Raw genomic sequence first — 27,075 nt, 5'->3', positions numbered from 1 at the left:
GTATTTGTATGAACGCGCTGAACCCATGCTACCTTATCCTCAGTACCATTTAAATTATCTTCATACGAACGTATCGAGCTTGTTAGACCAGATTTCTCATACTCTTCTTTCCATTATTTTGACACTCTGATGATCATAACACCTTTAATGATGAATCTCGGAACTAATAGATAAAATTCATAAATCCAAAAAACGACATTCCACCTCTTATTGTCAATCGTGCAAATAAGCTTTCGAATGGGTATAAATCCATCTAATTAAACAGTGAAAAAAGGTACATAAATCCAGATATTTCGATCACTTATCAGTGACCGTCTTCAGTAGAAATACTAAAATGATGAAATTGAAACTAGCATATTTATACACAACAAAATAAATAACTTTTCGGGTCATTCACAAAATAACAAACTTCCAGATTATTTTCAGAGAGAGTTTATTGACAATGTTCATTCAAAGTCTTGATGCAAATTTCCTTCTTTAATCTTGCCCAAATGTGAAACAAATTTCCCATGAAGGTGACAAAGCCTTCCGTGGCTTCTAATTGCAAACCAAATTTTGAGTTTACAAAATCTCTTTTCTCCACACCGCGCTTGACTCTGGTTTGATTCCTGCTGCTATATTCCTAGATGTCCGCAAGGCTTTTGACTCTTTAACTCATGAGATTCTGCTGTATAAGCTATCACATAGTGGTGTAAGAGGACAGGCTCATGCTTGGTTTGATTCCTATTTGTCAGGTAGAACTATCTCCATAGATTTCCTTTCCCGCTTTTCGTGTAAAGTTGAGTTTGGTGTTCCTCAAGGCTTTGTTCTTGGACCTTTTCTGTTTTTGATTTATGTTAATGACCTTATAGTTGCAGTTAAGAATCAAAAACCTACAGTTTGCTGTCGCCTATGTCATTCTGAATCTTTCAGTGCTAAGAAAAATCCCTAGTTTTCGCAGGATATGGACACTCTTGTTGCTTTCGCTGATGAAAGTACCATTGATACTATAGTAGGAACTGAGCCTGAGATGCTTCCCAAATTAGTTGACGTTTTTGGGAGAGTCGTTCTTTGGTTTGATGCAAAATGCCTTGCCCTAAATGTTGCTAATTAAAGTTTTTTAATTTTTCCCGTATTTATATGGCGTGCCCTGAGTTGACTAATATCCAGCTTTGAAGAGGCTCTCTCCGTAGACCTAAGGAACGATATGTCCGATTTCTCGGTATTCTTCTCGATGAAAACCTTTCATTTAAGCATCATATTGGACTAATTAATATGAAGATCTCAAGGAGTCTTGGAATTTTGAGGAAGTTAAAACACATTTTTCCTGGATCAGTTTTAAAAATTGTGTTCCATTGGTTAGTTCAGTCCTACGTCTCTTATTGCCCTTCAATATGGATGTCAACTTTCTCTACTTTTTTTAAACCACTTTCTAATTTATATGATAAGGCAAGAAGGCTTATACAGGAAATAAATTTTCCTACAACTAACCAACTAGCCCATTACTTGATTTGCAGTCTCTCTACATTCTTTCGTGTGCGTCTTTCGCTTTTCATCAAATTCATGGTGATGTTCCCACAGCTCTTAAAAACTACTTATTCTTTCGTCAATGATAGGTCTTCGCATCATCTTCGCAATTCAAGGATAATTAATTTTTTTTTTTACTCCATCGGTGAGGTCTGACTTTAATCCAGTAACTGCTTGTCTTATCGTTTGGAATAGCCTACCGGAGTCAGCTCCAGAATGTCACTCGTTTGGTAGTTTCAAAAGAATTTTAAGAAATTTTTTCATGTCTTGATTTTTCATGTTTAAAATATTTTTTTTAATTTTATTATTATTATTTGGGGGGCGGGTGACCTAGCCTGGGTTGGAAACGTTGGTTGTGAGGGTACTGAGTTTGTCTAATATTTTTTGTGGATCGGTTTCAAATATATATTTGGAATTTGGTTTAATTTATTGGATTGTCCTTTTTTTGGGGGGGGGTCTCTTAAAATCGCTTTTTGTTTGGGTCTTTCAATTATTGTTTGTTTTATTTCTCTTCCTTGTTTTGTTTTGTGTGTGTGTGTGTGTGTGTGTGTGTGTTGAGTCTTTGAAAGGTTGAAGTGTATTCTATTGAAAATACTTTTTTTTTCTAGTATTTTTGCCATTTCTGTTTTTCCCCTGTTTTTCTTATTTTTATTTTCCTGGCCATAAAACCTTACGGAGGATTCTATATTGAAGTGTTTTTGTCGTAAATTTATTTGTTGAATAAATTGATTTATTGATTGAGCATAGGGTAGTCCACGCGGAATAAATTGACTGTTTGATTGATTGCTTGGTAGTCCCCTGCTTAGTTTTTGGTTTTTGTAAACAAAATTTCTTCTTTTTTATGTGGATCATTGTATTTTATGATTTTTTTCTTATTTATTTTCTGGGTTTTTTTCTCCTGTGTTCAGTCTCTTAAAGGTGTGAATGTATGATGTCGAAAATGTTTTTTCTTTATGTATTTGTTTCATTTTTGTTTCTCGCCTGTTTTTTTTCCTGGCCATAGAGCCTTATGGGGGAGTTTATATTTAAGTGTATTTCGTTGAGTTTATTGATTGAATAAATTGATTGAAATTGAAATTGATAGCTGTTTACTGGGCTGGTCTCATTTGCCCTTTTGTACGATGTATTTTCGACGTAACACCTTTAATTTGATGTTGTTTTCTTAGACCACACTGCCTTTCTATGACGAATAAATAATTATTTGTTTGTTCATCATTGAAAGGCAGTGTGGTCTAAATAAAATAACATCTACTTAAATGTGTTACGTCGAAAATACATTGTCCATCGTTTACCTTTTGAGTGGTGCAGTTAGCCACAATTAGTATCAAGAAAAGATCGGAGTTTACAAGGGGGTATGGTGGTGTGTAGGGGCACTTCCCTAACTAAAATTGAAAATGCTCCCTTAAGCATACTAAACGGACTAATCAAGGCCATAACTCTCATGGCACCCATTGTTTCATTTTTATTTTATTTTTATTATGGATAATATTATTAAGAGCATAGAAACGAACATAATCATCCCAAAGACAGTTACATTCAAATTCCTTAAATCCTCTACCCAATTTCAGGTACTGCCTCTAAAACTGGAAGTACCTTCCCACACCGGCTGGTAGATAAGCCGACAACAGCACCTCTCTACGAAGACCTTTTCTCTTTCTGCTCATCAAATATCCTCCGGGGATGACCTGTGCCACGCAGGATCCTTTTCAAGGGATCATCCAGGCAGTTTCTACTTTTGTTTACTTCTGTTCATCTCAGGGGGCCTGGCACCTGTTCTCACGAGGAAATAGACACCCATTCAAACCATCTGACCCAACTAACGCTATTAATTACTTGAAATTTCATCTCTGAGAAGTGGCTGTTCAGGTAATCCTGTGTATAGAGGTCTTTTCAATTTTATTTTTGTAGGTGAACTAGCTTGCTCCAAAGATGCGTCAAAAACAGCTGTTCTTAAAGCCTTGAATTCAGGGGCAAATACAGAAATAATGTTTTATTTTGGCGAAGCACTACCGTAATTTAAATTCCCCGTTCGTATCTTTCACCATGCCATCTTTATAGTTAGTGCAACTTTCATTCTTCTTGGGTGGCACGTGCCCTAAAAACCACTCTCTAGATCCGCCCCTGCTTAGATTCGACTTCCAAACTGTTTAGGCAAAGCCCAAGATTATTGTCTGTGTATTAGTACGAGAGGACGTTAGTATTGAAGAGTCAGAGCTGTATTTCCTGACACGTTCAATAGTTTTCCAGAGTTCTTCTTGGACATTACCCTTGGTACTCAAAGACATCATCAGATTTAATGAAACCCCAAGATACTTAAACGCTTCATCCCACTCCAGCACAGCAATTCCAATTATGAACGGCATAATGCATAATATTTTTTTTTCTGTGATGTTTCCTATTGATTGTTTTTCTATTTACTTTATTTTTTTATATTCTATTTCTTTTACGTGTGTTTTCTATGCTATAAATGTTGATTTTGATTCAGTTACGAACAAAGAACTTATCTATCTATCGCAATTAAATTAGTGTTTTACCACAAAACTATTAATAAGGTTAAAGTTGAATTTCTATCTCATGTTTTCTAGGTTCCTTGGAAATGCGTTTCGCAAGGAAGGGATAATTTCAAAAGCTTGGGATTCACTCTTACTTGTTCATTTGGACTGATCGACAAAACAAGATGTTTACTTTGACTTTAAGCTATTTAGAAATTACTAATACGTGTGGGAAAATACTAACCATTAATATTCCTGGAAATATTATGGTATTATTTACCCTTTGACATACATAAGACACAAAAGGTTCAAAACAAATTTCTTAAATTAAATCATTGACTACATGTGCAAGGGACTGCCGACTTTTCACCATCTGGTGAACACTTCGGAGTGGCATTTTTCCCAAATTTCGTGAAGCACTGCTACCATGCCGTTCCTAACTGAACCATGAATGACACATTTTGATCCAAGCATAGCGCAGGTAAATCACGCGTGGTACGGGTTTAAATGATTTTTGGAGTTGACAACCCCCAGAGCAACTATCGTTGCAGTAATATTTGTTGGTTTAGCCTTTTTATTTATTTAGTCTTATTCCAACTTTAACCCAAAAAGAAGGACATTCAGTAATTTATGTTTTTGTGAAGATTTTAAATATCCCATATGAATAACTCCTTCTTTCATCAATAATTTTCACCTTCAAAAATATACACCTAGTAATTTCAAAGAGCAAAACTCAATTCTTCTTCTTTATAAACCTCAAAAAATTCCAAAGAACGCGAGACTCGAAAAACAAATTGTCAGTTTCTTCATTATCCTTTGAAAATCTGTGTTGTGGTTAAATGTTCCTTTTCTTGATTGATTTGCTAGCTAGGAGATATACCTACCATTCGATACATCTTTTAATGTTTTTTTCCGAACATATTCATCGCTACCCTCGTAGATGGTTTCAAGTTTCCCTGCACCTGACGGGGCTAGGTATCGGCCTGGGCTATATAGCCTACACAAGTTTTTTGATTTTGTGTTGTTTTGTATTTTTCTGTTAATCACTTTATTTGGCAATATTAACCAAACATTGATAGATCCAGTCCATTGGGTGGAGGGGGAAAAGGGCAAAATTACAAGGGTAGTGATTAGTATATTTGCAAATGACATCAAATAATGCATCGTACTGTTGCACTTTTGCAATGTCTCGATCGCTTTCGTACTGTCGAGCGTACGAAATCGTTAATATGAAGTTAGAAAGGATTTATTTTCATTGTCCTAAGAGATTTACCAAAGACTAGAAAGGGTAAACCAAGCAAGCTAAACACTTCTATCCCCAAACCCACCAAAAAGTAATAAATAATTATCAAAATATTATAATAATTAATAAAATTAATTGTTGCAGCAACCAGAAAGGGAAACACTCTTCTTTTTGTGGATACACATCTCAAGAGCAGAAATGAAATTAAAATTTGTGTTAATTCACACTCACTATTCCATTAGTTTTTATTTAGCAGTTATAATTATCACCCCTTAAAGGGATTTTCTGTGAACAGGCTTTTGAGGGGGGGGGGTAAGTTCTTCCCACATATCAAGACAGAATTTATATAGATAGCCCTCAGCTCAAGTAAGTCTATCAAATTAAAGCCTCACCCAGACCTGTTATTTCGGCGGAATCCATTTAAATACGCAGACATATTATACTCCACCGTTTTACAGCATATTTTGTTATCCTTAAGTCCCGTCTTCCATTGAAAGTCGTTTTGGGGCTTCTTTCATAGTAATGGTGTGGAAATGTATTTTCTATTTCCTTCAGGCTTCGGCTAAACGAAGAGGGTCTAAGAGGGAATGAAGGCGTGAATTTATCCTTCCCCCTCTTTGGGAGAAGACCACGAGGGCGAGAACCGTTAGTTTGGCAGAGACGGGGTAGAATCATCATTCAGATGTGACCTCGTCACTGAAGTTACTGGAGATGGATCTTTATGGGGAATTGCTTGTTGAATGTTAAGGCTTTTGAAGGGTTCGACGTTTGAGATTATATCAATTTAGTTAGTTCTGGTAATTTGGCGGAAGCATTTAGCTTTCTTATTTTGCGAGACGACACTGGTCATCTACTTTCAGTGTTTAACTTTTACAAAGGTACATTGTTACGGGGAGGGGTAGGGACCAAAGTATTGAAAATTCGTGGCCTAAGATGTAAGGACGGATTGTTGTTATGCCTTATGGCATAAGGGCTTTGAAACCGCAACTCGCAAGAGCGAGTCAACTTTTATATCTATTGAGCGGTTGTTGGCGCTGTTGATCAGACTGCCAAGATAGGTGAACTTGTTGGTCCACGTCCACTGAATCCTCTATTTATTAAGTTTCAGGCCTGACTTAATTGTATTCTGCGGCTGTTGTGAGCGGCACAAAACAAGCAGGTCAATTTTGCCTCCTACGACAAGCATCTGAACGTTAAGGGTTCCAATGAGTGAGATCGGGAGAATACAGCCTTCAGGGCAATGCTGTCAACATTCTTAAAGGAGCTGCGTTTGCGAGATTACAGGTCTTCAAATGATCAGCAGCCCCAGACATGGTGGCTATCATCGCATGACGCTCTTCGGTTACCCTGGACGCGGTAGCGCAGTCTTTCATTCTTCATTGTTAGTATTTTTTTTTTATTCCCAGAAGAAAGAAAACTTATTCGGTACTTTCAAGGCAGCAGTAAACACTTCCTTTCCATTCTTAGCAGGGGTTGGCTATATCTACCAACGGTAATACATTCTTCTGCAATACCAACAATTCAAGCTATTGCTGGGACAAGGTTTGTGACTCGTGAGACATTCTCATGCACTGATGGGCCCTGCACAGTGCTCACCAGAGAGGCTTTCTACCTCCTCTGCCTGAAATTATGACCGCTACACGTAGCTTGAATGTTGTAAGAAGCGCAAAACATCGCATAAATGTATTAGATAATTTTAAGCTAATTAGGCAACCAAGAACTTTTGACCGAAGCCCGTTTTGTCATTTATATCCGACTTTGTCACTTTGCGGCAGAAAGTCGTCCTTCGGTGTGATGTGGTATTATTCTTAGCTAGAGCATTAAATCTTCAGAATCTTGCTCGAATGAGGTCTCTCCTAAATTTCTACCATCATGGATAAGTTCAATACGATACTTACTTATTGGAAGAGTATGGCGTTTTTAATGAACTTAGATTTGAAATGCTGACTATATAGCTTCTTGCCACAGTAAATTAATTGTTATGATTCTGTTTTTGGTAATATCAATCTTATAAAAGCTAAATCTCTGACTTTAACGTAAAAATCAGATTTTGACTAATTATATCTTTCCCTCTAACTTTAAATTTTTGGAAATTAGGATTACAGTAGGACTTAACTCGCTATTTACTAAGTGTGCATCCAAGTTTTTACCCTAACAGAAAATTAGTTATTTCTTTGCTTTTACTTTTTTTTTAAGTTTGTGGTTGGTTTTAAGTGTCCCATTAGAGAACGAATGGTATTACACCACTAATGAATCCAAAAAGTGTTCATCTACCGAAAGTGAAATTTGCCTTGACATCATCATATATTGCCAAGAAAAAGCTTTGCCCCTTGTGTTGTCATATTATAGGTTTATTTTCCGAAAATAACCTAAGACTTACTTTATTCGAGGGGGGGTACATTGGGCTATTCATGAGGTGCAAATATTTACAAGACGTACGAAAAAATAGAGACATTCGCCCTACAGTTCGATGAAGAGGGTTTTCTTTCGTTTTGGTATCCCTGGGAAAATTACTGGACCCTATGCCAGGTCCCTTAGCAAATGACAATGGAAATGGTCTAATTCCGATTATACTTCAAACTACAAGGCGCTTTGATTAAAATCAGACAATACCGATGCTGTAGGGCCATCAAAAATCAATTCATTCGAAGTTTTTCCCTTGTTAATCTGTTTCACGAACGCCGTCATTGCAGGTCCTAACATTAATGCCTGTTCATACAACCATGAGGAAAGAGTCTGAAGATGCAACAATAATACGCTCTAGTATTTTTTCATTTAATGTTGTTATTCTAAAAAGAAACCCATATGATAATTTGTGCTTTAATCTTTTTTTAATGATGATAGTCTAGATCTACGATCGCAGGGACAAATTTCAATTTTTCTCCAAAGAATTTAGCAGCAAGAATGACAGGTATATCCTCTCTACAGTACTACTAACCTTACAGTAATATTAGTATCATATAGATAATAATCATTATTAGCTATGTTGGTATTACAGCATATGGTGTATTGAATTCCAACGTATCATAATATAGTATACTGACATTGCCATATTCAGTCTAATGAAGTTCACCGTACTGAAGTCACTCACTAGTCAATCATAGATATGGTGCCGTAACATCACTAACTCCAAGAGCTAGGTTCAATAATGAATTAATTTAAAAAAATTGCTGATCTAGGGGTCAGCTTGATAAAGTAAATGTTTTTTTTTCGGAAAGTTGTCGCCAAGCCATGAAACAAGTCTTATTGAGCTAGAGCCTATCTAAGATCGAGAACTATAGTTTCAACTTTAGCGTAGGTTGGGTCTACAGCACTCAACATAACAAAAGAATGTCTGAGGTCAACACGACTGTACTCACCTATCCTTCACCCTTCTCTATTTAAAAACTTCATTTTTGCTCCATGGCACTACGTTCCCAAGGGAAGAGCAGTCATAACAAAATAGCATTAGGAAGCGCGCTTCTTTTAATTATTTTCTTGTGACTTCTGATCGCCTAAGTTGAGGATTTACATCTTCTTGTTTAGTTCTAGCTGGATTAACAAAAAAAACACAGTTTCGGGCAACCTATACTCTTGTTTCCAAAAAATGTATTTTTACAATTCTAACTTTTTTTCGATTAGAGGCCTAGACAATGGTTTCGAATCCAATTTTTCGTACATCCAATTGTTTTGTATATATTCGTATAGACTAGCACCTAATTCATTTTCATACAAATTTATTCTGAAGTGCTTAGCAGATCTTTTTCTACTGTCAAAGGAGGTTTGAATACAGATATGGGTAATTGGAGACCAATTTCAATATTACCCGCTATTCTCCAAGATACTTGAGAAAGTGGTCCATCGCCGCCTTTATGATCATCTTACGAAGCATGGTGTATTAAGTGAGACACAGTTTTGTTTTCGGAGAGGCCACTCCACTAGTCATGCTGTTATTCACCTTGTTAATTTCATAAATAATAGTTTGGAAAAAAAGGTGAAATTCCCCGCGCGATTTTTTTTTATTTAAAAAAAAAATTGATTCAGTGGATTTTAGAATTTTATTACGAATTTTATTAGAAAGTATAAGCATGAAGGGATCATGTTTAAAATATTTTGAAAGTTATTTCAATGGTAGGTTTATTAATTTTATTTTTGATGATGTCGCTTCTGCCGCGTTTCGTGTAACTTGTGGGGTACCACAAGGTTCGGTGCTTAGTCCACTTCCCTATTAGGTATATCTATGCACGCTGAGGTTCTACCTGCCTGATTCTTGTCTGACTTCGTTTGCTGGTGACACTCCTTTAACATTTTCTCGTCGGTATGTACATAGTTTGATTTTGAAGGCTAATCGTGTTTTAAAAAGTTTCCTGCATATAAAGGGGTATAGAACACAACCCTGATTAACTCCTGATTTAATACAAAACCAGCTCATAACCTCATTTCCTACCTTAACCACAGCAGTGTTATTCTCGTACATATCACTAATCACTTTAATGTATTTGTCTGGTATACCATACAAGGATAAAACCTTTACCAAAGCAAGGGTAAAACCTTCTCAATTTGTTAACATGCCAATACAATATGATACTATTATGACGTCTAGCTGCATCTTCCAGATCCTCGGCAGTTTTATCTATGGCCTCCATTTCACACCTCCTTAGTTCATATTTTAATGCCTTCTCCACTTTCTTTACATTCCTTTTGTTTTCATATGATCTATCACTCAGATAATTCTTGTACATGTCCTTTCTCCTTTCTATTAAACATAAAGCTTTTTCACTAATATTCTTAGCTGCAGTTCTAGCTTTCTTCCCTAAGACACCTTCAGCAGCTTCACAAACTATTTTTCTAAAATTATTCCAACCATCTTCCACATTATCAAATTTTAAACTCTCAAGCTTAGTATTCAACTGTTCCTGGAAAGTTTCTCTCAAATTCTCATCCTGGAGTCTATCAACATCATAACTTCCCAGGAGGTAGTTACCCTACCAATATTTCAGCTTTAAATTAACCCTTGACACTACTAGATGGTGATCTTTTTTTTTTTAATATAAATAACGGCACTCCTACAAACCCTATTATCTTGTATTGATCCTATCAGTCTTCGGTTTACTATAACATAATCAATAAGGTTTGCTGTCTTACCATCACGTGAATACTAAGTTAACTTATGAGCCATTTTATGACAAAATACCGTATTGGTTATAACTAGATTGTTATACCTATAAAATTGCAAAGTCTGTATTCATTACTGTTTTCTTTTCCTACACCAAATTTACCTAGGATAGGATACCATCTATTCCTGTTTCTACCTACCTGGGCCTTAAAATCTCCCAGTAAAAACATAATATTTCAACCTGGGACCCTGTCTATTTGCTCCTGTAACTGTAAGTAAAATTCATCCGAGTCACTAGTATCTCCGTCAGTCGGTTCTACACGGGCGTATGCTACTATACTGATACTCTGAACTTTTTAGTCATAAAATGAGCAATTAGTATTCTATTATTAATACCTTCCCAGCCTAAACAAGACTTAGCAGCTTCCTTATTCATCATGAGCCCTATTCCCTGTCTATGTACCCCATCCTACCTGCCTGAGTAAACAAATTCTATACTACCTAATTTCATGCTTCCTACCCCTGGGATATGAGTTTCTGAAACTCCTAATAAGTCCAGTTTGAATCGTCTGAGTTCTTCAGTCAAAATGTCGATACGATAGTTATTTTTTAATGTCGTAGCATTCCAAGTTCCAATTTTCATGTTCTTTAAATCATTGAAATTCTTTTCGCCTCAGGAAAAGTAATGATCCCGGATACCAGTGCAGGACGGGGATCACATATCTTCTCAAGTCTACACCGAAGGGCTTAAGCTGGCTTAGAACCGGACAGCAAGAAGTCCTTAGGACCTCCATGAAAGGGGGTTATGCGCAATCCTGGGCCCATCTTGGTTACATCATGTTTTTCAGCACTTGGCGATGTTTTTATATCAACAAGAGTCCAAATCCTGCACAGGCAATCTCGAGCCTATTACCTCTAACTCATTATATATTCATACCTTTAAATATTACGCTACTACGGGGAAACAGCCGATAATAAGTAAATCAGCTAGGAAACGGGTTTTAAGCCCGAAGACATCCGCGAAAACATAGCAAGCCCAGAAGAACTATCAATTAGTCAGAATCTTATGCAAATACTGTGTTGTTTCCTAGGCTATAATTTCCTCGAGGGGCACCACTCCTCAAGTGGGAATAGAGTTGACCGTAAGGTCCCCAGTCTTGCAGGTACCCGAAAGGGTCGAGGCAGCCCTTTGCAGAGGCCGTTGTCCTTAGATCTGGATCTTACACCCTGCCGCAGTTGTCCTCCTAGAGAGGATCCTCCCACGATTGTGTTCTGCATCACCATGCAATTTAACCCATTACTGGGAGAAGGTTTGTAACTCATGGGACTTGTGGACAAACCAGTGGGCCTTTTTGAGTGTACATTACCTCTCGAAAATATCTAACATATGTTTCTAAGCCTTTCGAAGCTTCCGCAGCTCAGAGCAATACTTGATTATTGAAATTACAGTGGCTTCTAGTATCTTAATCTTTGCTGTAAGACTGATCTTCTAATTTTACCAAACTTTCTTCTCAAATGTAGAGAAACACCTTGCACTTTGGTTTTTCTACTTCTTACGTACCTCACTGCATCCACCATCATTTTTAATTCAGCTACCATGTGAAGCTTCAGTCAGTTTTCTCATTACTTTACCCAACCTCTTCATTCTCAGTGAATCTTATTTCAAGCAAGTTGGTCTTCTTAAAATTAATATCAACAATCACACCATCAACTCTCATACCCCAATGTTAATTTAGTTCTGTAACATATTTCCGCAAATAGAATTTTGATAATACATTTTTTCGACAGATCTTCAGGTAATATTTGCGACGGGTCTCTTGTCTGTTTTTCAGAATATTTGTGAATGTCAAGAAAATCTCCAGTCTGGACAAGGGAGGAGGATGTATCCCCCCCCCGTCCCGGAACCCACAACAGCTTTTTATATGTCATTTGATTTTAAGAAAAAAATTGTCTTGGAAAATATCTCCATGATTGAAGTCTAGGAAATCACCTGGCGGAAAACTTAATATTTGTTGCTTACTATTTGTTTTGTATGAAAGTAAACAATACTTGTACTTTGTTGAAAATTGACAAAAATTAACTTGTGATGGGTAAAATGAACAAGGCGAAAATTACTTACTATGCACAGGTTAGGGTTCTTCTTTGAGCGAAAACAGAACGAAGGGGCAATTATTTTTGGGGGTTTTGGAAATACACCAATTGGTCGAATCGCTGATGTCCACGGAGGGTCTATTGAGTAACAACCATACGGACCGTAGCACTGTACAGTTCCTGGAAACAATTATAAAATTTTAGCGTCATTAAGAAAAAACACAATAAACAGCATATATGAACTGTTGTATTGATACAAAGTTCAATGAGATAACACCTAGCGAGCTAAGAGGATTATAAATTGAATTCTACACTCGTTATTCGTTATTCTATATTCGTAAGCGTGTTCGTGTTTGTAAGCGTATTTGTGTTCTATATTCGTAAGTCGATATTCGTTAATTCAGCACTTCTACTTTGCCAAGTTAACTTGTTTGACTGCTTTACTGGCGTGCTGACTACAAGCGTAAGGAAAATTCCCAATTGGAGTTAAATTACAGCTACATTTTTTGGACAGTGGGGGGTTTAATATTGCCCCCACCCTTGCGTGTAAGTCTTCGTCTCATGTTTTCTCTAAATTTCTGCTGCGTAGCTATTACAGCACAAATATTCAGCAATGGCGGTGACATTATCGTTGTTTGGAAAAGCAATTAAGGACTTGAAGGAACGCCTGGTTTTAATTTCTGCTGATCAATCTTCGACCAAAGCGTACAAGGCTAGTGTGCCTTCCAAGATCGATACGATTATATCCGACATACAGTCTTAGGCAAAGCTTAGCAGATAAAGATGGTGAGATAGTAGAGCTCCGATCTTCTATCGAAAGCCATCAAGCTGCCAAAAGAGAAATCAGGCCAATCTCTTAGCGAAAATATTGAGACGTTATTAAAAAAAAATTAGAGATTGAAAAGGATATTCCTCTTAAAAAATTGTACCGTATAAAGATTGTTAGCACCACTACAACCAGAAACAACAAACAAGCTGGAGTATCGCCGTTTCTTATTTCTTTTGTGAATGATTCGGACTTGTATATGCTATTGAGCAATGTAGGCAAACTTAAAATAAGCGGTATGAGAATATGTACTGAGCTGCTTCCTTCATTAAATGCCTTACACAATGAGCTTTTGGCCAAGGCACGTAATCTTAAAGCTCAGAAAATATCCAAGTTCACGTGAGTGAAACAATCCGGTACCAGATTATTGCTGCAAACTAGAAGCGATATTACTGGCCAATGGGTAACACATGACGAATGCTAATATCGGTTGCATATAGCTCTATATAATAATTTGTCAGATTGATTATGTTTTTTTATTCAGTATATAGTTTATGCTGCTTAAGGATGTGAAGAATGATAAGTAAAGTGCCCTACTTGAAAAAGAAGTGTATTTATCTCGTTGTCTGTGTTTTTCTTTATTTCTGTTTCCTTTCTTTTTGCTCTTTTTGTTCTTATATGCTTTCTTTTTTCGTGTTTTTTTATTGTTTCCAAATCCCTTCTCATCGATCACTGAGCTCCTACACCTAAATTCATTAAGATTGGTTCAGTTTTTTTGCCGTATAACTTTTGTTGCAGAAATTCTACAAGAACTTACTGCCGCAGTGTCAGCGTTTGAAACTTCAAAAAGGTTTGACTTTTTTCCACTGCATCATCCCAGTCCACAGCCAAGTGGGGAATATGAGTGAGTATTAATTTTCTAATTTGAATGGTGGTGGTTGCGGCTGAACTCGTGATATGTTGAGTGAGTTGGAGGGGAGACCCAGATTCTTTCAGGCATTGATAGAGAGGAAGAAAATGCTTATGATTATGTTAATAATAATTTACCCACGAACAAATACCTTTCTTCTGGAATGATTGTGACTAAACGAACAAAGAAGTGTCTGAGAACGACATTTCTAAATTGTTGTGGATTTATGAGTAGTTTAGAAAACATTTCAACATTACTTCCCGACCATAAGATTGATGTATTTTGTGTATGTGAAACGTTTTTTTATCAGCAATCTTCTGAGCTAGCTCATATAAATGGGTATAAGTCGCTGTTTAAAAATAGATTAGGTAGACAGAGAGGAGGGTTGGCTTTTTTGTAAATGATTAAATAAAAAAACAAGTTTATTTAAACTGAAAGTAAGGAGCGATATTAAAACTTAAAACGAACAGAAATTATTCCGTATATGAAAGGGGCTGTCCCCTCCTCAACGCCTCGCTCTTTACGCTAAAGTATTTTATTGCTTTAAAAAATAGAGTTGTGAAAAAGAGTCCAACTTTAGCTTTTAAAGAGTGAGGCGTTGAGGAGGGGACAGCCCCTTTCATATACGGAATAATTTCTGTTCCTTTTAAGTTTTAATGTCACTCCTTACTTTCGGTTAAAAAAAACTTGTTTTTTTATTTAATTTCTGAACGTTTTTGAATTAATGCAGGTTTTGATTTTGGCTCACCGTTCATGAATAATTAAACAAAATATGCATATTAATTTTACTCTTATTTGGTTAATTGGTTTTCTCGAAAGTTTTTTAATTAGATTTACGAACTTTTTTATTAGTAATTAATATACGTAACTTACGAATTAACCTAAGTAATGAACTTCTATATTCATAAATTTTTAATACATATTAGGGGGTTCAGCCCCTAGTCATTACCTCGCTCTTTACGCTAAAGTTTAAATTTTATTCCAATTCTTTAAAAATGACCCCTTATTCACAAAGGTTGTTAATTAGAACAAATAGCTCTTACGAAAGTATTAAGAAATCTTTGGCTTAAAGAGATAGGTATTGACTAGGGGTTGAACCCAATCATAGCCTATACGTAATAATTTCGGTTCCTTTTAAGTTTTGATGTTGCTCCTTACTTTCAGCTGCAAAACTGTTGTTTTTTTTATTTAATTTCTTATCGTTTTCTTAAATAATGCTGTGAAATCCAGCGCCCCCTTCATAGCAATGTCCCTTCCCCCATAAAAACTTCCTCCATGGAAATATCCTCACACATAGCCCCCGATCCCCCCTCTACTATCAGAAAAATCCCCGCTGAAAACGTATGTATACTTTCCAATAACCAATACTATATGTAAACATTGGGTAAAGTTCATAATTTCGAGCCCTCTCCCCGGGGACTTTGGGAGATTAAGTCATCCTAAAAGAGATAGTTATTATATTTTCAACCATGGTGAACAAAATGGCTATCTCAAAATTTGGGTCAGGTGACTTTGGGAAAAAAAAGAGCGTGGGAAGGGGCCTAGTTGCCCTCCATTTTATTTAGGTCACTTAAAATGGGCACTAGAACTTATAATTTTCTTTCGAATAAGCCCTCCCACGATATTTTTGGACCACTTGGTCGATACAATCACCCCTGGGAAAAAAAACAAATAAACACGAATCCGTGATCTTTCCTTCTGGCAAAAAATACAAAATTCCACGTTTTTGCAGATAGGAGCTTGGAACCTCTACAGTCTGTTCTCTGATACGCTGAATCTGAGGGTGTGAAATTTTTACGGGGTGTTTCCCCCTTTTTTCGAAAATCAAGCAAGTTTTCTCAGGTTCTTAACTTTTGATGGGTAGGAATAAACTTGATTAAACTTATATACATGAAATCAGCATTAAAATTTGATTCTTTTGATGTATATATTGGTATCAAACTTCCGTTTTTTAGTGTTTCGCTTACTATTGAGCCGGGTCGCTCCTTACTTGAAGTTCGTTACCACAAACTCTTTGATAGTATATCTATAAGAGAAGTGAATGATTATGATTATTTTTATGAAGAAATTTCATTTGAATTTTTTGCTATTGAGCTAGATTTAAGTCATTCAAAAGTGTTATGTTGCCATTCAAAAGTGTTTTGGGTGACTTTAATATTGATATTTTGATATTTGTAATGTACATAGGAACGTGAATTCAATGCTTTCAAATAATGTGGCCGTTGACCTTGTAATGAGTTGTTTGTCCACGGGTTTGCTTCTAACATGCCGGATCCCAACGAGAATCACGGAGTCATCAGCGTCGTTAATTAACAATACTTTCACACATTTTGAGACACTGAGTTGTAATGTTATAGTTGAAGATACTTCTGACCATTTTATGATCTTGTGCGACCTTCAAACCAGACCACATCCCCTGTACCCTCTTCTTTGAGGACAAGAAAACTGGATGCTTCTTCGATTGATAAACTGAAAAGTTTACTGTCCCTAGTCGGCCGGTCTCCCTTCTTAGAATATGACGACGGTAATTTCGGAGACCACACTGCCTTTCCATGACGATAGATAAATAAAAGTTCAAATAGGGATCAAATCCTTTTAGTAGACAGTGATTGTCACCAACAGTGATAAAATTTCACAAAAATACTAGATATTTTGGTCACATATGCAGTGACCGTCATCAGTAGTAAAACATTTTACTACTGATTACTAGCAGTAAAACTCATCAGGAGTTTTACTACTGATGACGGTCACTGCATATGTGACCGAAATATCTAGTATTTTTGTGAAATTTTATCACTGTTGGTGAAAATCACTTTCTGTTAAGAGGATTTGATCCCTATTTAAACTTTTATTTATTTATCGAATGTGACGATGTGGACAAAGCTACTGAGTACTTCATCGACCAGTTTGAAATAGTACTTAATAAGGCATGTCCTTTATCAAGCCGACAAGCTAGGCGTTATTTTAAAACGAAGAAACCATGGATTACAGCTGCTGTTCTGTCTACTATCCATACCAAAAATAACTTTTTCAGGAAATTCATGGCAGGTCCTACATATTAAAATCAGGCCAAACTTCGGCAGTACAGAAATTGTCTGACAAAGCTACTGCGAAAAACGAAGCAGTCATACTATCTTCATGAATTTCAAAATGATGAAGGGTCCCCAAAAAAGACTTGCTTGATTTTCAATGAATGCCTTGGGAAAAAGAAAATGAAAAACCTTCCAGAAGAGGTATTATCACCAAAAAACAAGAAAATTGTTAAAGGAAAGCAAAATCTTGCTGGTGTCCTAAATGAGCATTTCGCAAATATTGGTCACGTAACATCACTTGAGGCATCGACTCGAAGTTTACCTAATTCAGCATATTCTACTTCCATGTTGCCTCCATCGGATTACTCTTTTTTCCTAACGCCGATATCAGCGGAGGAATTACTGCAAGTAATATACCAACTAAAGAATGGGTCGTCGGAAGGTATGTTACAGAATTTTTAGTTCATATTATCAACTTATGTTTTTCAAGTGGATGTTTCCCAACTTGTTTAAAGTCTGCACGTGTTTTAGCCCTGCATAAGGGTGATAAAGTGAAAGATTCAACAAACTACAGGCCAATCTTGATCCTATCTTCATTCGTAAAAGTAATTCAACGATGTCTTTACAACCGCATAGTGAAGTTTTTTGATAAGAGGAGATGTTTTAATGACCTTCAGTTTGGGTCTAGGAAAGGTCATAGCACTGAACATGCAATTCTGTCACTCACACAGTTTATACATGACACTTTGGATAAAAATGAAAATTCGGCTACTATAAATATTGATATAAAAAAAACGTTCGATACTGTTTGTCCTGTAATTCTGCTTTGTAAAATCGATAACTATGGTACACGTGGACCTACAAATTCTTTGATTGAACCATATTTAACTGGGCGTAGTCAGTTTGTGGATGGTGGAAATGCAACCTCTTCGCTACTTGGAGTCACTGGTCAAGTCGGCGTTCCTCGGGGGACCATACTTGGACCCCTACTCTTTCCTATTTATGCTAACGACATCAACAGGGCGCTGGAAGATCTCGGGCTAAACGTCCTATTCACTGACGATACGGCCTGCACAGTGGGCGGTGCTGATGAAATGTCGCTTAAAAAGATTATGTCGGTTGCTTTTGCGAGGATAGAAACTAGGTTTAATGCCAATATATTATCTGTCTTTGTGACAAAAACCAAGTACATGATTTTCTCTCTTACTGGCCAGTCACTACCTGTACTTAGTAGACTACCCATTGGTGAATCTACTTATTTAGAGAGTGTATCTAGTGTGAGATATTTAGGTGTGCTAGTTGATCAGAATATGAGTTGGAAGGAACACATTGCTAAATTGCGGATGAAGTTGGAAATAAATGTCGGAATATTGCGGCATTTGAAATTTATTCTACCTTTTCATGCAATGAGATCGGTATATTTTGCCCTTGTCCATTCTTATCTGAGTCGTTGTCCCTTGATTTTCCTGAATACATTTAAAACTCATATAAAACCACTTCAAAGACAGCGAAACGAAGCTATGCGTATTCTAAAAAGTTTCATCCCCTCTCCAATATCCCTACCATCAAAATCCCCAATTAAAAGTATATATTATATGCTTAATATATTGCCTGTGGAATTATTATTATCTTTTCATGGAATGATGTTTTGTATTAAGTTTTTTCCCTAAATTCTACCAAATCATTTTTATGCTATGGAAATATTTAACCAACGTGATTATACGTGATTAACCGCATGATTATGGAACGAGGAGATATTCTAAGCATGTTTAACACCAAGCATGCACTGAAAGATCGAGGCTCTCACTAAGGTACTGTATAACCAAACTTTGGAATGTGCATGGGTCGGGTCTTAATCTTGGCCTTTCTTTTGGTACACTACAGAGTCAATTAAAAACTCCTTTACTTCAATATTTTTTTTATATATGTATGTGTGTGTATGTATGTATATACATAAATATATATATATATATATATATATATATATATATATATATATATATATATATATATATATATATATATATATATATATATATATATATATATATATATATATATATATACATATATTGTTATGGTCGTCCTGCTGATTCATTGTCTTAGTCGGTTTCACCGCAGCTTCACTTTACTATTTTTGTTTTATTTTTGGTGATTTGTTTTGGTAACTTCTCCATTTTGCTTGTGGCTTGGGGTGATGCTTGGTAAGTCATACATTTCTTTCTTTTTATTTATTTATAAAAGAGTGTGATTGCGTGTCATTACAGTAATATTTTGTGTAATATTTTATTTTGTTTTTATTTGTTATTGCTTGCCCGGTAACACGAGCTGGACTCTCAGCCGGGCATACCGTTTTTTTAGTTGTATTTAGTTTGTAAATAAAAAGAACCTAAACATATAAGACAACTTTTATCTAATCTCTTCTTAATAGGTACCTATAAGACGTGTCAAGAGTAAACATAAGCATGTACGTCATGACAGTTCATTAGCAGCATTTTCAAACAGTTCGTGGTAACAAACTGTAAGTAAGGAGCGACCCGGCTCAATGGTAACCCAAACTCTAGAAAAGGGGTTTTTGATACCAATAGATACATCAAAAGAATCAGATTTCAATGCGGAATTCAAATATTTAACTTTCATGAAGTTTAGTCCTAGCCATCAAAAGTTACGCGCCTGAAAAAATGTGGGTGATATTTGAAAAAAGGGGGAAAGACCCCCTAAAAGTTATAGAACCTTAATGAAACTCACACCATCATATTCAGCGTATCAGAGAACCCTACTGAAGAAGTTTCAAGCTCCTATCTACAAAAATGTGGAATTTTGCAATTTTTTTTTTTGCCAGAAGAAAGATCACGGATGCGTGTTTATTTGTTGTTGTTTTTTTTCCAGGGGTGATCGTATCGACCCAGTGGTCCTAGAATATCGTGGGAGGACTCGTTGGAACGGAAACCAAAAGTTCTAGGGCCCTTTTTAAACTACCAAAAAAATGGAGGGCAACTAGGCCCCCTCCCACGCTCATTTTTTTCCCAAGTAACCTGATCAAAATTTTGAGATAGTCATTTTGTTCAGCATGGTTGAAAATATGAAAACTATGTCCTTTAAGATGACTTAATCCCCCCGAAGTCCCCAGGGGGAGGGCTGAAAGTTATGAACTTCACCCAATGTTAACATATAGTATTGGTTATTTGGAAGTATACAGACGTTTTCAAGGGGGATTTTTTCTGGTAGTAGGGGGGTGGGTGGGTCGGGGGTTATTTGGGAAGAAATTCCACGAAGGAAGTTTTCATGGGGGAAGGAACATTGCTATGAAGGGGGCGCTGGATTTCCCAGCATTATTTAAAAAAAAAAGAATATCAGAAATTAAATATAAAAAAAAACAAGTTTTCCACCTGAAAATAAGGAGTAACATCAAAACTTAAAACGGACAGAAAATATTACGTGTTTGATTGGGTTCACCCTCTAGTCAATACCTCACTCTTTAAGCCAAAGATTTATTAGTACTTTCATAAGAGCTATTTATTCTAAATAACGGCCTTTGTGATTAAGGGGTCATTTTTAAAGAATCGGAACAAAATTAGAACTTAAGCTTAAAGAGCGAGGTAGGCTATATGTATATTAAACTGACAATGCCCATTCATTTGTATTTTTTTCAGTAAAGTGCAAATTACGTTAATTAAGTCTTGTTATTATTATGTTATTATGTTAATAAGTATTATGTTACACTTATTATACACTTATTATGTTAATAAATGCAAATTAAGTCTTTTTTGGATATTCTTGATTGCTGGGAAAAAATGTATTCCAGCGACTACGTGTAGGGTATATCCAGACTTTAGCCCTTATAAAATTTCAGCATTTTTAGGATTCAGCCGTAGTTTCTTAATTATCATATTTGTAACCTATTTCATGCGGTTTGAAGCATTTGCCCCAACCATTTTCTTGCTGGACAAATTTACGTACGCGCCTGAAATATAGTATCAGAGCAAAGGCAAGACATCACAAATATAGGTGCATCTTGCAGGAATGAGGAATAAAGATAGAAATTCACACTGGGGATTATGGAGATTGTGGGATGTCCTGAGTTTTATTTTCAATTTAAGCTGAAATACTTCACTAATCATCTTATCATTTACAATTATTATCGTAAATAATAAGTTACATTTTTAACTATTGGTAAAAATTCCAGTGTTTTTGTTTTATTTCATAATTTCACTGCAATATTGCTTTATATCATAAATTTTAATTTTATTCCTGGACTTGAATGCTAGAGTGTTCTTATCTTTTAAGTTTTTAGTTTCATTAAATAACAAAACAAGTTTTTTTTTAACTGAAACTTAAAACAAACAGAAATTATACCGTATATGAAAGGGCTGTCCCCTCGAAATAATATGAAAAGGACACCTCGCTCTTTACGCTAAAGTTTTTTATTGTTTAAAGAAAAATAAGAGTTGTGAGAAAGTCAAACTTTAGCGTAAAGAGCGAGGCGTTGAGGAGGGGACAGCCCCTTTCATATACGGAATAATATCTGTTCGTTTTAAGTTTTAACGTCGTTCCTTACTTTCAGTTAAAAAAACTTGTTTTTTTTATTTAATTTTTGAACGTTTTTGAATTAATGCAGGTTTTGATTTTAGCTCATCGTACATGAATAATTAAAACAAAATTTGAATTTTGATTTTGCTTCTTTTCGGCTAGATGGCTCTCTCGAAACTTTTTTTATTTTATTTACGAACGTTTTATTAGGAACAAATGTGTGCAAGTTCATAAGTAGAAAACGTAGCAATTTTCTATGTTTAAGTATTTTTAATATGTATATTAGGAGGTTCGCCCCCTAGTCAACTGATATTTAGTCATCAAAACGCTAATATTATTTGATTTATTAAAGTTATAAAAGTAAAAACACTTATATTTTTTTCAGTAAGGTGTAAATTATGTTCTGGCCTTGGGAAGGTATAGGGGTTTTGAGCCCAACTTATGTTAATTTCTGCTCGTTTTGAGTTTAACTCGGTTATTTATTGTAATTTATGTTCTTTTTGGGTTTCACTTATTTATTGATGCTGATTTGTGGTAGTTTCACGCTTGGTAGATTATTTGATTTTGTTTTTGCTCATTTTTTGTTTAATGGAGTTCTTTGCTTTTCTTTGAAATACTTATTTTGTGGAAAAAGTTTATTTAATTAATCGTAAAAACAGTGATATTGTGATGGGCATTAAAGCCCAGGATATTAGTGCTGCACTCCTATTCTCCAAAGAAAACTCTATAAAATTCCGAAAACTAATTTAAACATTCTAAAATTCTTACTAATTTCATCTTTTAAGGCGTACCCACAAATTTCACCCTCCATCCCGACCCCCTCCTAAAGGTTAAATATATACCCCAAAATATATATACGGAATGAATTTTCCGTACGCAATTCTTTTCTTCAAATTGATTTAACGGCTAACGAGCGATATAGTAGCAAATTCTGTCCAAGGAAATTTTATTGCGTATGTGCAATTCGGAGTAAATATTCTACCATTAAGGGGGGGGGGTGTTGGAACGCTTCAAAGAATGATATTACCATTGGCGTTGCTAGACAGGGTAAGAAAGACGAATGTTCCAGGGTGCAGCATCTTAGTGGGCGCAACTGAGGTTTTTTCGTAAATACTATGGTCTTCTTATACTGTGGTGGTGATGGTGGGGGAGGGGGAGGAATTAGGGGAGGTAAAAATAATATTGTCGTCGGATACTAAAAACTCATTACTAAAACCAGGCTCAGGCCTGGATGCCCCCTCTCCAAATGTGCCGGAATATTTTATTATTACTCGATTATATCGAAAAGAATTGCTTACTTTCAGGGTCAGGTACAACGCCGGCAATACTTCTGCCAATCCACTCTGTAACATTATACAAAACACGAGTAGGGGTATCAGTTAATCCCTTAGAAAAGCACAGAAAAATTACAACAAAATCAACTATTCGCCGCATAATCTCTTTTTTTCTTTAGCAACATAGTTCTTTGGCACTTGGAGGTTCTTATCTTAAAACATGGAATTTGAACAAAATAAATCTAAGCTGTAACAGTCATCCTTGAGGAACGAGTTTTTGAAGCATAAATTTAGCTAATGACTAAATAACGTTTTAAAGAAGGTTTCCGCTTTGTAGTATAATTACTAATGTGGGCTGGGTTATTTTTATATACGGTCTCTGAACCTGAAAAATAAAAAGTCATACAAATGGGACTGCATAGAAAAAAATGGTTTCTCTTTCAAGGCGTTCTTGTCTCTCCTGTTTCTATGGTTTTCCGTTTCTTTTTATGCCGACTGTCATAATTGTTTCCTGGTTAATAGATTGGGGTCTGTAGTATTTGGCAGTCAAGGACATTTCTATGTAAAGGTTAGATTTAATCACGCATATTTTTTATTCATGAATATTATTTGGAATACTTCCAAAGACCTACAAAATAATTATAAAAAAAAACTGTAATTTCAATCGATGAGCCTATAGCCAAGAAAGTTGCCCACTTTGTGATGCAGGTTGCACCTCGGAGTGCCAATTGTTCCGCCTCGAGTGGCACACTTAAGCCACGTGGCGTACAAAATTTTCGAAAGCGGGTTGCTTCTTCCCTATATCTAAGAACTTACGGCTCACCAGCCACAGACCAATAAAGGATAAAGCAGTAGGCTATTTTTCAGGGTATTGAACGTGGTATACCTTTTTCATTTTGATAACACACAAGTCTCACTGTTTTGCTCCAATAGTCTAAAGAAATTATATCAGAGCCATCAGTTCCAAAAACTGAATAAGCGAGGCAAAATATTCTAACCATGTGTCTCATGAAATTTTGAGCGTAAATAAATACAATTTCTTGCACACTTTCTGTAAGTCCTCTTTTGTTTTTAGCCGGGGTTCTCTTTTTAATTAGAATGAAAAATGGCTATTTATGGATATACTAATCGGTTAAGGCTTATTCATTTTTATGATAGAGTGCTCTGAATACGCAAACATAAGGATATGTAAGCAGAACGGAAAACATCAAGAAGGAAATGTTTGGCTCATTGCTCCATAGGCTGAATTGCTCCATAGGCACTATTACTATTTAAATGAGTATTGGTAAGTATTTCAAAGAAAAAAAATACTGGCCAAATACATAGTAGGGTAAACAAGTACTTTTCAAACAAATCAGAATAGGAAAAAAATCCACTCTCCTGTCAATTTTATTTAGGTACTTTTTAATTATGCAGAACACACCCAAGAAGAAAAGTTAGGTTGATCCTAATAAAACAAACCAACATATGATAAAAATATAATACTTTAGTAGCAAAATTATGAAAACTAAAACAGAGAATTATGGAAAGCAGGCCGCCTGGAACTCGTTATATTAGATACCTAACTTAACACCTAACCACCTCTGTATGTTAAATATTTAATTAAAACATGCCTACATCGTAGTTTTTCTCCCTCAAAATAAGCAAATAATAACCGATTTCAGAGAGGCAAACCGGTGTCAGATCTTACAGAGCAAAGTTCTTGAGTGTGTTCTGGATAACACCATGATAATTACTATTATCAAGATAATTACTATTGCCTTAATTTAATTGGATGACGGCGCCACGTAGTCAAAGACCAACTTTTGTTAAATTGTTGTTTCGATAACACTATGACAATTGACAAACAAAATGATTCAAATTATGCCGGGAAATCTGCCCCCCCCCCCTCCATGGAACGTTCACCCTATGAAAAACCTCCCCATGCAGAGTATTTTCTGTTTCAATTCCCCCCGAAAGCAAACTTCCCGGACAATACTATCCTTGCTGACAATACCCCCAGGAAAATTTTCTGCGGACAGTTCCTCCTGAATAATTCTCCTTACTTTCATTCGAAAAAGACATTTTCTTCTTTAATTTCTGATCGTTTTCAAATTCTCTGAAATCCCCCTCTCCTCCTCAGAAAATTTTTCTCGGAAATCCTCTCCTTCCTCCATTATGGAAAGATTCTCCCTGTGTGAAATTTCACTATGGGGAATTTCTTCCATGGGAAATCCACCCATGGAAAAATCCACCCATACAATTCCAGCCAAGCAAAAATTTTTCCAAGGACATCTCAACATGTAAAATTGAGTCACCAAAGACAAAGACGAGTAAAACGAATTATGTATATGATTACTGTCAAATTTCACCCCGTGTAAAATTTCCCCTTTAAAATGTCCCATGTAAAATTTCCCTGGCAATTTCCCCCAGAAACTTCCCTCCTTGATGAAAAATTTTCCCTGCGGAAATCGCCCCGGCAGACCTCCTCCTTCCGAAAAATATCTCTAAATTTCTCAATAACTAATACTATATGCAAACAATGGACAAATTTGATTTCCCAAATTAGAGGGACCGAAATTGAACTTTTCAATTATGTTGAGTAAATGATTGTCTTAAAATTTTGATCAGACGTCTTTGGGAAAATGGCATGGATGGGTGGGGGGTTAGTTGCCCTTAAATGTTTTTGGTAACTTAAAATCTTTTAAATCTTTTTTGGACTTTTCAATTATGTTGAGTAAATGATTGTCTTAAAATTTTGATCAGACGTCTTTGGGAAAATGGCATGGATAGGTGGGGGGTTAGTTACCCTTAAATGTTTTTGGTAACTTTAAAGGGTCACTAAAACTTATAATTTCTATTTGAATAAACCCTCTCAAGAATGTACAACAGCAAATTAAGCCTATAGAAATGCCTTGCGTATATACAAAACAGGGTGTAGGGTGTATATTTGATCATTAGGGGGGGGGGTTAAAGTTTATTGGTATGCCTTAGGGAATGATATTTGTTAGTATTTTATAAGGGTCTTTGGGCCTTAATAGCGTTTTTTTTTTCTGGAGAGTGGGAATGCAGTACTAATAGCAAGTTCAGGCTTGGAAACACCCTCTCCACAAGGAACGTAGCTCCAGCACTTTTATTGCGGGTCAAGAGGGGCCCACAGCTGGAGAGTCAAAGGTCATGGGTTATATTTTTAATTTTTTCTCCAAAATATCTTTTTCTCCAAATTAATGGGGAGCAACTGACCCCCCCCCCCTCACAAATAACGCCACTTCTCTCCCCCTGTGCCGGCGTTTTTCCAGACACGAGGATATTGGAAAAAATTACTTACTTTCAGGGTCAGGTACAACGCCGGTAATACTTCTACCAATCCACTCCACTTCTGCTAATACTTCCCCACCACTCCACTCCTGCCTAGTTAATCCCTTAGAAAAACACAGAAAAATTACGACAAAATAAACTATTCGCACCATCGCCCCTTTTTTGTCTTTAGCATCATACTTCTTTGGCACTTGGAGGTTCTGATCTTAAAACAAGGAATCTGGACAAATTAAATCTAAGCTACAGTCATCCTTGAGGAACTAGTTTTTGAAGCATAAATTTAACTAATGACTAAATAACTTTTTAAAGTAGGTTTCTGCTTTGTACAATAATTATGGATGTAGGCTGGCTTGTTTTTATATACGGTCTCTGAACCTAAAAAAAATTAAAAATCATCAAACAAGTGGGACTGCACAGAAAAAAATAGTTTCTCTTTCCAAGCATTCTTATCTCTCCTGTTTCTATGGTTTTCCGTTTCTTTTTATGCCGACTGTCATATTTATTTCCTGGTTAATAGATTGGGGTCTGTAGTATTTGGCAGTCAAGGAAATTTTTATGTAAAGGTTAGGTTTAATTCCAGATTTTTTTTTATTCATTAACATTTCTTGGAAATTTTTTTCTAGTAAAAAATTTGATAGAACTGTGATGTCGATCGACAAGCCAAAAGCCAAATAGGCTGCCCAGCCTCAAATAGGTTTTTTTTTTTTTTTAGGGTGTTGAATCTGGTTTATCGTTTTCATTCCCGTAACACACAAGTCCTATTGCTTTGCACCCACAGTTTAAAGAAGCGGAACCAGATCCATCATTGTCAGAAACTGAAAAAGCAGGTCAAAGTTCTA

General features: G+C 35.9%; 1 protein-coding gene across 2 annotated transcripts in view; it reads right to left on the bottom strand.

Moving 5' to 3' along the window:
- The window catches only part of LOC148944805 (pancreatic lipase-related protein 2-like), a 124,656-nt gene extending 98,262 nt beyond the window's left edge, over positions 1-26,394 (bottom strand). The window contains exons 1-2 of one of the 2 annotated variants that reach the window (XM_089099674.1): positions 26,247-26,394; positions 12,456-12,607 (exon numbers count right to left, since the gene is read on the bottom strand). In XM_089099674.1, coding sequence (XP_088955800.1) covers positions 12,456-12,607; positions 26,247-26,388 — 294 coding nt within the window. In that variant the 5' untranslated portion in view covers positions 26,389-26,394. Of the gene's footprint in view, positions 1-12,455; positions 12,608-22,963; positions 23,163-26,246 lie in introns of those variants that run through there. The other variant, XM_089099675.1, reaches the window with a different exon arrangement.
- Between the last annotated feature and the right edge of the window lie 681 nt (positions 26,395-27,075).

This window comes from Artemia sp. Qi Xiang Cuo, chromosome 14 (genome assembly GCF_049724085.1).
Source record: "Artemia sp. Qi Xiang Cuo chromosome 14, ASM4972408v1, whole genome shotgun sequence".
NCBI classification, from domain to species: Eukaryota; Metazoa; Arthropoda; class Branchiopoda; order Anostraca; family Artemiidae; genus Artemia; species Artemia sp. Qi Xiang Cuo.
The sequence above is the reverse complement of the archived record's forward strand: the minus strand, read 5'-3'. Positions and strand labels throughout refer to the sequence as shown.